General features: G+C 46.7%; 1 protein-coding gene across 3 annotated transcripts in view; it reads left to right on the top strand.

Moving 5' to 3' along the window:
- DCPS (decapping enzyme, scavenger) overlaps nt 1-14,196 on the top strand; it is a 91,500-nt gene that overhangs the window by 73,046 nt on the left and 4,258 nt on the right. The window contains exons 5-6 of one of the 3 annotated variants that reach the window (XM_015422508.1): nt 7,183-7,293; nt 9,209-9,295. The exons of 1 other annotated variant lie outside the window; for it this stretch is intronic. In XM_015422508.1, coding sequence (XP_015277994.1) covers nt 7,183-7,293; nt 9,209-9,295 — 198 coding nt within the window. The remainder of the gene's footprint in view (nt 1-7,182; nt 7,294-9,208; nt 9,296-14,196) is intronic. One more of the 3 variants, XM_015422509.1, reaches the window with a different exon arrangement.

The raw sequence follows: 14,196 nt of genomic DNA, 5'->3' as shown, positions 1-14,196 counted from the left end.
CCTTTACTTACCCAAAGGAGTCTCAGAGGGGCTTACAAACTCCTTTCCCTTCCCCTCCCCACAACAGACACCCTGTGAGGTAGGTGGGGCTGAGAGAGCTCTGACAGAAACGGCTCTTTTTCAAGAAAAGCTCTTATCAGAACTACGGCTTGCCCAAGGTCATCCAGAAAGTGCAAGCGGAGGAGTGGGGAATCAAACCCGGTTCTCCCAGATTAGAGTCCGCGCACTTAACCACTATACCAAACTAGCTCTCAAAGTGGCTTAAGAAAGAAGAACAAAGTCAAGAGACAAAGCACCTAACTCTGCTCATTTCTCTAAAAGCTATCGACGAAACAAATCACAGCCATTTGCCATGGGAAAAGTCTCAAAGATGTAAATGGAAGCTTGTTGAAATACTCCACCTACCATAGTTTGCCAGATTTAATCCAAAATGTGCTCTTCTCACCTATTTGTGGAGGGCATTCTTAAGGTTGGGTCCTACACTGAAAAGGCTGCAGATCTCATGGAAGCAACATGTACCTGCCCATGGGAAACGACCATTTTCTCCTGTGTGTTCCTACCCAGGAATTAAGATCAGAGGGAGAGGCCCTCTTGACTGCCAAAGAAGCTCACCTGGTAGGTACGCAAGAGAGGGCCTTTTCAGTGGCAGCCCCATGATTATGGAACAGTCTACCCAGGGATGTGCACTGTTCTCATTTTTGATCTTTAGGATGCAGTTGAAGGCAATTTGATTTAGTACTGGTTTTGGTTAAGGTTATTCACAGTTCTGAATGGCAGTTTTAAATTTTGGTTTTTATGTTTTTAATGTGTTTTATTTTATGTATTTTATCTCTGTTGTAAGCCGCCTTGAGCTCTGCAAGGAAGGAAGGCAGCTAATAAATAAAGCTGATATAAGCTAGTGAGGGGCTCTCAGGAAGGAGGTGGAGAGGTGGTCCTTCAGAGAGGCTGAGATTTGCTCTTGGTGTGCCCTTCCTAAATTAGGATCAGTCTCTCTCTCTCTAAGGCGGGGGTGTCGAACTCATTTGAGGGCCAGATCTGACATAAATGTCACTTTGTCTGGCCAAAGCCATGTGTGCCATAAAATGTAATCCCAGGTTCCGGAGATAGAAACTGTATGAAGGACAGCAGCTGGTAAGCTCCGAGTTTGGTGTATCCTCACTGCAAGGCCCCATGGGCTGGGAGGGGGGCTCCAAAGGAAAACCCATTTGGGCAGACCGGAGAGCCAGTGGTGCAGCCCTGGGCAGATGCTCCCACGCTGCTTGACTGCTGCAGACGAGCTTGTTCCGCCAATGCTGAAGCCACATTCGGAGTGGCTCCGCCCACTTCCCCCTGAGCAGTCTCCTGTTCCCTCCCTTGCACTAGTTGCTCGCGGGCCACATAAGAGCCTTGGATGGGCTGGTTCTGGCCCCTAGGCCATACGGTTGACACTCTTACTCTGAGGCATTCTACAGAAGCCGCAAGAGCTCCTGCTGAGTTTTTGAATGCTTTTTTCCTACTGGGGGGGGGGGGGAAGCATGGATATACTTTGGGTAATTGGCTGGAAATTGTATATGTTTTGACGGTGCATTTTTAAATGATTATTGTTTTCTGGATAGAAAAAGAAATCTACCTCCCCCCCCCAAATAATTGCATTAAATATTAGCATTAAAATAGGGCTGCCACCCCCCACCCCCGATGGTGGCGGAGGTTCCCCCAATTTTGGGCCCTCTGATCTGCTTGCCGGCCAGCTGGCTGGCTGACAGGAGAGCCCTGCCCCCGAAGAGCTCCATGGTGCCCCACGTGCCCGGCACAATGGCGGCACCTGGAGGTGACATAATCGCGTTTGGCACATCGGGTGGGGGATGCCTTAGCGTTCAGCCAAAAACTCTCTGGAGACTATAGGGTTTTTGGCTGAACGCTAAAGCATCCCCCCCCCCCCACTGGGAGGCCTCCAATAACTATGCATCCTGAACAAGCAGGGTTCAGGAAAGGGGTAGGCAGGGGTCGTTTCGTAGAAAAAGAGCTAGGAGAACTCATTAGCATAACTCATTAGCATATGCCACACCCCCTGACATCACCGGAAGTGTGTCATAAGGCCACACACCCCGCCCCCAACGGTCCCGGCCGCTGGCCGGCGGGAGTGCAAGGAAGCCCCGCGAAGGCCCTCCCTGGCCCCAGGCAGGCAGGGATGGGGAGAGGCAGGGAGGAAGCAACTTACCCTCCCTCTTCTCCTGCCTCCTCCTGGCTGAATGAGGGCCGGAAACGGGGTGGCCGGAAGCGGGGGGCGGGGCTTCGTCATGTGCCCCGCCCCCCGTACCTCACCTGGGGGAACTGCGATCCCCCCCCCGAAATGACCTCTGGGGGTAGGACTTATAAATCACTGTCTGACTGTTTAGCAGCTTGGTTCATCAGAGCATGAAGGGCCCCACCAAGGCTCTGTTTGCAGCACTTGTGGACCCAACGTCTGCCTTCCGACTCAGTGGATCAAAGAAGGTGCTAATTTGTTTTGACGAACCTTTACCTGGTTTTAACACTATAGCCTTGTCGTCTGCTGTTCTTTGTCCATGTTTGATTTGTACATTTTATCTGCTCAGTTGTCATGATCTTTGGCCACAGTCAATAAACTCTTGACTGACGGACTGACAATTTACGTAGGAAAGATGAGACCAAGGACTTTTAGTAACCACAGTCAGACCAGTGAAGGGCATCGAGAACTCCAGTATCTGTATGTTTGTTGACTTGTTAAAAATTTCTGGCGGGCCAGTGACCTCAATAAGAAAGAGCAAATTGGAGTTGAGATGTGGTTCAAGCTGTCCAGCAATCTGTGTAGGCAAGCTGCTCGTCGGGGAATCGTTTGCTAAATAAAGCAACAGATGTTGCTGGACAGAATTATAAGACATCTTGTCCAGCCAGCGTATGGAGATGGGATCCTCCAAAACACAGATTCCATACAGTGCAAGGAGGGGCACTGGTGGCAAATGGGCAGAAAAAGAGCAGCCAAAGATTTTCCCATACAAGGACGAGCTAAAGAATGTGAACAGCTTTTTTTAGTACAGCAATCCTATGCATAATTACTCAGCAGTAAGTCCCACTGTTTTCAGTGGTACTTACTGCCAGGCCAAGGGTACCTACGGTGCACCCTTAATTTAAAAAGAAAATTACTAAAGGAAAATACATGGTAGATGTTAATAAAGTTATAAATGCTGTGGAGGAAATGAGTTTGAGGATGTTTTCTTCCTCTTCCATAATACAAGAACTCAAGGTCACCTTGAGAAACTGATAGCCAGCAGATTCAGGGTAGAAAACACTCCTTTTTGTAGTGCAGGACTGATTCATGAAATGCACTTCGACAGGATACAGTATCGGCTATCAGCTTGTATGGGTTTGAAAGGAAATTATTCAGATTCATCAAGGACAGGACTATGGCATATGAATGGAGCCTCCATGTTTTGAATCAGTATACCTCTGAATGCTAGGGAGCAATCAGTTGGGGAGGGCTGTTGTCCTCATCCCCTGATCATGGGCTTCCTAGAAGCAGTCGGTTGGCCACTGTGAGAAAAAGAATGTCAAAACAGACGAACAGTCGGTCTGATCCAGCAGGGCTTCTCTGTTGTTTTTAAATGCCAGAATCCAAATGTCTGTTCATGGACCCTCCCAGCATCTCGTCTGGTTTGATGCTTGGATTTCAGAAGGCCCTGCCCATGTTCTTTGAAGTATCTCTTCACAATCCTACGGGCTAGAAACTTGCTGGTGGCCTTAACTGAGATTTTTTGTGTGGAAGCAGCAACCCTGAATTCCATGCCCAGGAGCATAACCCACTCATTTCCCACACTGCCAGGCGTTTGCACAGCCTTGCATGTTGCAATCTTGGGGGGGGGGGACGACACTCTTTGGGTGGAAAGGCAGCATAGAAAACGTTTAAAATAAATAAACAAAACCTTGATGCCTGCCCCTCCGTCTTGGACCTGATCCTTTAGTGACCAGCAGGCACACACTTGACACTAAGTCTGTATTTGCCTTTGGGTGTTTATGCACTGCGATATCTCCCAGGGTTCTAGAAGTATAATGGAGGGTCTTGCCTCCCTTGTCCTCCTCCAATCAGTCCTTCAGTCAGAACATGTATACTTTATTTGGTAAACCTGGCAGTACCACTCAGAGAAAAGGATGTGTATCATACCATGCTCTAGCCCAGGCTCATTATTCAAGACGGGATAGTGGCAAGGATTGAGATGGGGAAACTCAGCATTCTTCTTGGCAGAAAGTCTAAAAATTGTTTTCTGATATGCATAAACTTGTTGCTGAAAGAGGAACGCTACAACCTTGGGTGTTGGGGATGCCATGTTTTCCCTTTTATATCTGCCCTTTAAGGGACCTGGCTGTTCATTTCATGTTACTCTTCTTCTCCAGCTCTTCAACTCTTCCGGTAGACCCTGCCTTGGGAGGCAATGTTGTGTCTTTGACTCTGTGCAGTTTACAGACTAGTCTTCAGGTCATGGCAGTAAAATAGGATTCCAGCGGTTCCTGAACTCGAGAGCAGCTGTGTGATTCAGTGGAGAGTGCGTGGGGTGGATTTGGACATTCAGGTTCATATCTGGGTTTGTCTGCAAAACGGAATAGAAAATTGAGATTAAGAGTGAGAAATGAGGTTTCTGCGTCTGAAATCCCAGCAGCTTAAATAGGATATAGAGGGAACTTCCTGTTCTTGCTCAGACATTTGAGTTCTCAGAAAGGCTTGGCACTAAAAAAAAGATTCCTCCCACCGTTTCGAGTTTGGAAATGGCAGGAACCCAGAGGTTTTCTTTACTCTGGCCACGTGCTGCTTTCCACAGGGGCCAAGGTAAGAACAGGTCAGGCAGTCGGAGCAGTGAACCAGCAGCTAAGTCAACAGAGCCCAAGCAGTCCGTTCAGTCTGCAGCCAAATCAGCACGGCCCACATGGGGGGAACTTGTGGCCTCGTAGTTTGAGTCTCGGATTAGGAAAATAGAATTTAGGGTTCAAATTGCCATACTACCACGAGGCTCACTGGGTGAACTTGGATCAGTCTTTATCTCTCTCAGCCTCATCTACCACCTGAGGAGGGTGGGTCTTATGGAGGGGAGGGGTTTCAGTAGGGTACGAGGCCATAGAATCCACCTTCCGGATGAGCCATTTTCTCCAGGTGAGCGGGAAGAAGACATATTGTCGAAACGGCAGCACCAATCCGGAGACCACCGTCCCGCTTTTTCACTTCTGTTTTTCTATTGTATTATCTCCTGTAATAATCACTTCAGAAATTAATGTTTTGTATAACATCTTTAGATAAAAAAATTGTGAATGCTTCTTTATCACAGTTGCATGATTCATATATTGTAAATTCGACAGACCTTGCCAGAAGTTTTCCAGCTTTCCTTGGGATCTAAAATAAGTTTTGCGTTCAGATGTTTGATCTAATGTTTAATCTAGAACGTATTCTAGGAGATGCTAGAAGTCTAGCCAAAATATCTTTCCCCACAACATTTTTAACAATGACGATATTGTCCAGTGACTCATTCAACTGAGAGAGGAGTTATTTAGAGAACCGCAGCGACTGGAACTCGGCCCAGGGCACTGGTAATGCTATCTTGAAACTTATCGGACGTTTTCAGTTATAGAATTCAAAGCATTGTTTGTGCTTTTTCCAAACTGTCAGAGAAGCTGTTTGAAAATACCATTGCTGGGAAACAAGGCTTTGCTTCATCCTTCGAGAAGGTAGTGTTATCCAGTGTGAGGGATGATCCTGTAATGCAGCTTCCTGCTGTAAAATAGCAGAGCCTCCGTCAAAAATATTCTACCCTTTGTTGCAAATACGTTTGGGCAAAATCTCCTTAGGCAGCTCGGGTCTGCTCAGCATAAACAGTAGATGGTGTGGGACAAGTATTCCCAGACTGTACCACTCCGGAAGGGAACTGCACAATTGAATACTCTCCTCCCCACACCTCTCTCCCTGCACATAAAAATAAAATCCCCTGGCATAAAACCCTGGCATCAACAAGGTTTCAGTTTAGCCTTCTTCCTGATATAATAGTTTTCTAAGTGTGAGATTTTCTGTTTTTCATTTTCATGGGGATTGTACCAAACTCAGTCACGCATACCCATATCTGTAATGGTACAAGCCCCAAATGTTGTTCTCTCCCCCCCCCCCGGGGTTACTTGCTGTATGTGCAGACCAGCACTTAATCTGACGCCCGTCTGCTCTTATAGCATGTGCCAGTGTGGTATTGTAAGACAGAACCTCTGTCCCTGATTGTGTTTGCCCGGGCCAATTTGAGAAAACACACTCAAGCAGTCCTGTAGAGTTGGAAACCAAAAAAATAATTTATTAATGAATAAGGAAGAATACAGATTCAAGGGTTTTGGAACCCTGAATACCCAACGGATTCTTCAAGTGTTACAATGGGTGAAATAGCATTTTATACTTCACATTACATCAGAGAAATAAAACAGAATTATTGGTTCCATCAAACATTGTCAAATTTCATCACCTATTTCCCATTGGGTTAAGACCTGGGGGGGTGGTTGTTCCCAGGCAGAGTTCTTCTTTTCCTAACAGAACAATACACTTTTCTTTCGGAAGCTATGAAGTTGCATGTTGTATCTATATAACTGATATGGTTACAGAGTGCTTACTGTTCTTCATTCTAGCTAGGTTAACTCACATTAGAAACATGCACAGTTGTAGCTGGCCAGAACAAGCAAGGTCATGGGTAGCATAACTGTGTATCAGCATTTCAGCCTTCTTCCCAGCATGCATTCAAACAACAGTCACAAATGAACCAAAGTTAATACCTGAATACATTCATGATGTCAGAATCATATGCATTATGGAAGTGCTAAGCACACCTACCAAGTCAAACCTGTTAGGCAGTGGCAGAGTACAAAGTGGTTCATAAAATACGTACAACAGTATTGTGTCGGGAGTCAGTGCTTCCTTCTGAAGAACACGTTTCTGAAGAGGAGAGCTTTGACTCTTGAAAGCTCGCACCCTGAAAATCTTGTGTGACTGCACTCAAATCCAGCTGTTCCACTGCAAACCAACATGGCTACCCTCTGAAATCTCAGTTGTTGTTGGCCTCACCTGTCTTGCCCTGTCCTTGGTGTACCTAAAAAATGATAATTCATGACTAGGAATGGCAAAACAAGAGAATCTCACCTCTGTCACCTCAACAGCCCATTCTGTCTCTGCAGCTGGACGACTTGTACTTAATTGCTATCTGCCACTGCCGGGGGATAAAGTCACTGAGGGACCTCACTGCTGAGCATCTCCCTTTGCTGAAGAACATCTCAAAAGAAGGGAAGGTGAGTACCATCATCTGGTTACTCTAGATTTTTCCTCTGGCCTGTTTCTGAGCAATTTCTTCCCTCCTTTCTTTCCATCTCGCTTTCCTTTCTTCCTTCTTACATTCTTGTACCACTGTTTTGACAAAAAATGGTCTCCCGGTCACAGAAATCAAAATCCCCAAGTATACCTTCGAGAGAGTTCCTTGGAGAGGAGGTTCCCAGCAGCTCTAGGTGTAGGCATGATGGGCGGGATCCTGTCTGCTTCTTGCCTGCCCACTCTCTGATGGTCTCAGCAAAGGCAACTGGATGGTGTGTGTGTGTGTGGGGGGGGTGTTGTTCAGTTTGTTGCTGAAGAAGGTCTGAGGTCATTCTCTTATAAAACTGCCCATCCGTCACCATCAGGAACATGCTGCTGTTTCTCCTTCAAAGAGAACATTCTGGATAAGAGAAGTGACCTGATCCAGAACATCCCCAGAACATCCTGGTGTCACTTCTGTTGGCTTTTTGGCACTAGGGAACGATACCCCTTTCCAAGCTTTATGAATGCTCACACAATTCAAAATGCTGGCAAAGACCACAATCTTGAAGACTTTCTCTGTCAGAAGGGAATTGTGATACATGATTGGTATGTCCAAACTCTGTGTATCCAATCAATTTTTCCCAAATGGGGGAAGCCACAAATTAACCTCTTTGTGTCATTGTCAACAGCAAGGGATGCAACTAACTGCAGCCGAGTAGGGACAGAACCTCCGTTGCCTTCATAGTCAGCTGAACATGAAAACTGTTCTACATCTTCTCCCTTGTACTGTTAAGTACCAAGCAACCAGATATCTGGAGAGGGAACCAATGGTATCCTTATCCACTTCCTTATGGCCTAGATTACCAAGATCTTCATGGTAGCTCAAGGAAAAACTGCACCTCTCCAAAATGCATGATCTCTCTCAAAGTCACGGTCAGATCCTGCACCTGGATATCTGCAACATTCATATGGTGGTGTGGAAAGCTCTACGGATGTGAACCCGCCAATAACGCTGCAGCAGGGCCTCCTAAACAAGAGGAAAGTCTCTACTTGACACTCTTATGACCACGTCCATGTATTCACTTCTACACAGGATAGGACTCCCTTACCTGTCCTCTCGCCTTGGTCATTGAATACATCCTTCACCTGTGTTCTCACAGATAAGGATACTTTTTCCTGAGAGTACACTTAGCTGCCATCTCAACTGCAAGACCACCCATGGAAGGATGTTCATTCTTTACCCAGCTTCTGGTCTAGACGCTTAGAAGAGTGTTAAGACTTCCCTTGAATGTCTCATCCCCAGCTCCATCGTGGTGCTTTCTCAATTAATGAGAAAGCTGTTCAGACTGTTGGCCACCTGTTACCTTTGCTAACTATCATGGAAGGTAACTGTCTTAGCGGCAATGTGCTCAGCCAGGAGGTCTTGCAAATAATGCACTTATTCAGTGTGGCCTTCCTTACTCAGTTGTACATAAAGACAAAGCTGCTTTTGGAACTGGCATCTCCTTCTTGCCTAAAGTAGTGTTGAATTTTCATATCAACCACGGATCTTCTTCTACCATTCTTTTTCCTAAACCATCCTCTGGTGCAGAAAACACTGTGCACTGTTTTGATTCTAGGAGAGCACTAGCTCTGCTGATCTGTGAGTCAATGAGCTTCTAAGGGGATAATAGGAAAGGAAAGGAGAGCACTAGCATCCTACTTGGATGGAAGAGCTACTTTTCGGAGAACTCTCTCCTTTTTGTCTGTTGTTCGGGACCTAACGTGGCAGAAGGTCTCTTCCCAACATCTTCCCCATTGGGTGTCAAGTACCGTAAGACTCTCCTATCAGTTGGCTCACGAACCGCTCCGAGAGTCTGTATGTGCACATTCGACAAGAACCACAGGTTTTAGCAAAGTAATTTCTTTTTCTAGAGCTCCACAGCCTGGCCTGCTATCAACCTTCCACCTTTGTCAGACACGACGCCCTGGACATCAGAGCACCTAAGGATGTCTCCTTTGGTAGAGCCATGCTCAACCGTCTCTTTGCATGTCTGCACTTGTGCCTACCCTCAGCTTGCCTGTCTGTTCCTGTTTGTGTGATGCATAGAGACCACCATGAAGAAAAGCAGGTTGCTTACCTGTATTCAGGTATTCTTTGAGTGGTCATTGGTGCAGTCATGCAACCCACCTGGCACTCCCGTAATGGGCGCCCTTTAACTTTTGCAATGCTGTTTCTGATGAGCTAAGGAGAAAGTTGTGTCACCTTCCCCTTGGTCGTGTCCAGGCTTGGCAGTCGGGGGATTTCATTCATGCCTAAAGACTTGGCACTAGGAAGTTTCAACTTCAGGCTCTGCTCAGGCACCCAGCCCATTTGTATAACTGCACGTATGACCACTTGAAGAGCACCAGTTAGAGGTAAGCAAACTGTTTTTGTTGAACTGTTTCGATTGGCTGATGATACTGTCTGGGGAGTGCTGTCTCGGGAATTTTTGATTGAGAGAGTAAGATTTTAAAAAGACACAATAATAAATACACTGCACGAAGCCAAAACGTCTAGGCCTGTGGTATCTTCCCAGCCTCCCAGACATTCTCCATTTCTCAAAAGCCGCTCACTTATTTCCAGTGAGGTCTCGAGGAACTTTTCTGCACCAGCTTCCAAGCCGTTTGCTTTCCATCCAGGCCATTGTGGTTGTGGCTGGAAGAACTCAAACCTTCACTTCATAATTTAGTGTGGAATTATTATTATTTTTTTGCCCCGTGGATTTGCTCAGTAGTGCAGATTTACAGCTTCCCTTGTCAAAAGTCCAGCACCTTTCTTCTCTTCTCCTGCCTCCTATCACCAACTGTCTTCCGGGGACAATTATTTCCCCTGGTGATGAATTACCTGCAGCACTGACAAAATGAAATGCGTCTCTCTGGAGCAAATGTGGTGCAGAGCTTTTCAGAACCAAGTGGCACAGAGCCCAGCAGCTGGCACCCAAGTGGCTTAAAGGGCTACACCGACTATGGTCCCACGCAAGTCCCCGTTGACATTGGTGGGATTTGTTTTCAGGTGAATATGATTAGACTACGCAGCTCAAGCTTGCCCAACTAACTGGCTGTATGCCTTTCAGCCTGAGACAGCTGCTGTTCTAATGCCATTCTGCATGCCAGGAAATCAATGGCATGACCTGAACTGCTTCAGATATTGCAAGCCAGCAGTTTCCATGGCTGATTTAAGTTGCATGTTATTAATATGATCTGCCTGTTGTGTTCACGGAATAGCGGATGCCCAGTGGCAGCTGGTAGCATTGGGCGGGATCCAGATTTAATCTGCGATTTCCACTGATTCCCTCTTCCTGCTGTAGAACATATGTCCTCATGTCATTCCTTAGGGTTCTCTGTCCTCCAGGAGTCCCATTTTGTGGAACTCAGTAGGCTGCAGCGGGAAGGAGAAGCCAGCAAAGTTCCGTTCTGCCACTGGAAAAATTGGTCAGGACTGAATCCATTGTATTGTTCTGAAACTGCCAGCTTCAATTGTTGCTGGCCCTTAGAGTGTTTGAACACTCCAAACAAGTGCTATACCTAAGTACCAGTGAATTCCCAGGAATTCAACTACTAGACACTTGACCAGGTAGTTAAGCCTCATGAACGTCAATGGGATGAAGGCTTGGAGAATTGTCTCTGTGTCGCTTCCATAAGGCATCTTCTGTGGTTGTCTTTAAAAGATTCTGAACCAATGCTCCCTCTAAGCTGTGGGGTCTTGTGAGCAAAAATTCTACTTTGTGAGCTACCTGCATTAAAGTTGTGGGCAAGTGACTTGGCTACTACATCAATTAGTTTGCTCTGGAGCCCTCCCTCCTGAGCTGAGACAAAAATATGTGAGCCAGAGGCTAAAAAACTGTGAGCTAGCTCACATTAACTCAGCTTAGAGGGAACACTGTTCTGAACTGCATTTCACCCCCAAATGGGTATGTCCTAATATTCACTGGTCCCCTTCTGTTCCTGCGAGGAAACATGTCTTACCGCATACGGATGTCTTCGTTCCATGAATCTCGTTCCAGCAGACAAAGCCGTCTGCGGACAGCCTTCACTGAAAAACAGCATGTCTTTATTTATTATTTGTTATATATAATTTGTTGTTTCTCTTTTTCTTTCCTGTGTGATAGGATCCTGCCCTGTTATATTTTTCGGAGCTGCCTTTTTTTAACCCCGATGGGGAGCCACATCAGTCTGTAGCAGCAGAATAAAAAGGAGTCCCAGTGGCACCTTAGGGATTAACAGAATTTATTCCATCATAAGCTTTTGTGAGCCAGAACTCACTTCATCAGACAGGTGTAGCATTAAGTAGAAATGTATTTGCCTGGTGGGACACTTCAGGGCAGCTGACAGAGTGAGCTCACCCCGGAATAAATTCTGCTGGTCTCTGATGTGCCCCTGGACTCTTGTTTCATTTTGCCTTTTAAACTATGGCAGATAAAACCTCAGAGCCATCAATGACATTAGTGTAACCAGGGGACACCCCCCCCCCCCAAAAAAAATAACTGTTCAGGTAAGTGGTCTCCTTGTACAAGCTCAGTAAACTCAGAAAAGCAAAGTTGCAGAGATTGTGCCTTCCTTCCTGGGACCAGGTTATCAGAGGAGGATCCCCCTGTACACACTCTTCTTTGTTCTGATGATGAGGGGAAAGCAGAAGAGAGATGCTGGCAGCCTGATGATTAACTAGGGCATGCTGGGAGTTGTAGTACTCCACCAGAACGGCAAGGTGGTCCAGTGTCCGATTGGCAAAGTTCCACTCAATCTTGGGACACTATTCTATAATCATCACAAACTAGTTAAATTCTTGGTTGTTAATGTTTTCCCCAAAAACTACAGGCATGGTGTACATGTATCAAGCCTGGAGGATCCCTGGGATCCAGAGATGTGCCCATCCCCTACTAAAAGTGCAACAGCCTTTCTGCCACCATCCTTCCTTTCATCTTTTGCATTTTAGGCATACGCAGCCCGATCCCTTTCATGTTCCGTTCCATTGATTTCAATGAGACTTGCTCCTAAGAGCACATAGGACTATAGCTTCAAAGCAGGCCAAGATCTCTTGGCTGTTCCCTTGATCTTTCATCACTACTGGTTTGTTGTAGACCATCTTCATCATTCCCTGGGAAGTAGACGCATGCATTCACACCACTGGCATGTGAAATTTTCTTAATTTCAATTCTCTTCGAAGACAAAGGGTTTTGTTACTTCACAATGCTATTATTTTGAACAGGGATAAACAGGGCAAATGCAGTGTCATCGAGCTAGGAAGTTCGAATCCTCAGTCAGCGGTGAAACTTACTGGGTGACTTTGGGCCAAGCACTCTGTCTCAGCCTAACCTATTTTACATGGTTGTTGTGAACCTTAAAAATGGCGGCAGGAGAACCATCTATGCCATCTTGAGCTGCCCGAAGGAAGGATGGGGCAGGGCAAAAGTGGCAGGGGGGAGGCACGGCAGAGCATCTTCTTGACATGCTGAATGTGCACGTTTCAATCCCTGGCCAATAGGATCAGGTAGTCGGTGACGTGAAAGTCCTCTGCTTGAAACCCTGGAGAGCTGCTGCCAGTTAGAGGAGATCATGCTGACCTCGAGAGACCAGAGGCCTGACTTGGTATAAGGAAGCTTCATGTGTTCTTGGAAAACAGTCGCCCGTTTCCTCTGAACTCTCAGGCTATTTCTGGACTCTTCAACTGGGACTGAGATCTTCCGCTGGAGCCAAACGCATGCCTTCGCTCGTCCCTCCCAGAAACAGAGATGTAATTCTCAGAGAGTTTATTTTTGGCATGTGTAGCTTTCGGTCTCTCTTCTGTGCCTTTCCAAGACTGTAACTGAGATTGCTCCTAGCTCAGTCACTGACACTTCAGACTGAGCCCGTGCAGGCTGTTTTCTGTCGTATTGGTGCCACACCACGTCATGGCTTCATGGGAGGACATTTTGTCTGGTCAGACATTTTTATCTGGGCCTCTCCAAGTCTTTTTTTTTTTTTTTGCCACTTCTGCAGAAAACTCTGTTGAAGTGTTCAGGGTGTCCCCCAAACGTCTTCTTTTTCAACTTCTGCAGAAAACTCTGTTGAAGTGTTCAGGGTGTCCAGGCCACCCTGTTGCCACCCTAAGCCGTTCAGAATCTGTCCACATCATTTCCGAGAGCCCTGGTGGTGACCAAAGGGCCCTACCTACCTCACAGGGTGTCTGTTGTGGGGAGGGGAAGGGAAAGGAGTTTGTAAGCCGCTCTGAGACTCCAAGTGAAGGGCGGGGTATAAATCCAATCTCTTCTTCTTCTTCTTCTGTCAAGGCCAGTGCTGCTGTGGGCAGCTTCCGCTGCCCTCACTGGCGATGGCGGCTGGTGAGCTGCCCAAGCGACAGAGTTGGAAGGGAAAACAGTACTCGCCAAGAGAGTTCCTCATTGATGGAAGCCTACCGCTAATGCTGCCCTTTCCACACATGCTCCCCACTGCCACCACATCAGTCCAATGAGAACCACAGCTGAAAGCGACATGTGATCAATGCTCCCTCTAAGCTGTGGAGTCTCGTGAGCAAAAATTCTACTTTGTGAGCGACTGGCATTAAAGTTGCGAGCGAGCCATTTGGCTACTGCATAAATTAGTTGGCTCTGGAGTCATCCTTCCTGAGCTAAACCAAAAATGTGTGAGCCGGAGGCTAAAAAATTGTGAGATAGCTCACACTAACTCAGCTTGGCGGGAACGTAGCATGTGATGCAATGGTTCTCTCCCATGGGTTGGTTCTCTCCCATTTCGTATTGCAGATGGAGGCTGAAGGTCTGGAAAGCATCTTTCGCCTATGCTGTTTCCTATGCATACAAAGTTAGTGAGGAAGAATGTCCTGGATTCTCTCCCCCCCCCCCCCCAAAAAACAGGGTTTTTTGGGGGGGGGGGAAATTGTTTGTGTT

The sequence above is a fragment of the Gekko japonicus genome, unplaced genomic scaffold (assembly GCF_001447785.1).
Source record: "Gekko japonicus isolate JY-2015 unplaced genomic scaffold, Gekko_japonicus_V1.1 scaffold1263, whole genome shotgun sequence".
In the NCBI taxonomy this organism is placed as follows: Eukaryota; Metazoa; Chordata; class Lepidosauria; order Squamata; family Gekkonidae; genus Gekko; species Gekko japonicus.
Note: the sequence above shows the minus strand (reverse complement) of the source record. Positions and strands in the feature narration are given on the sequence as shown.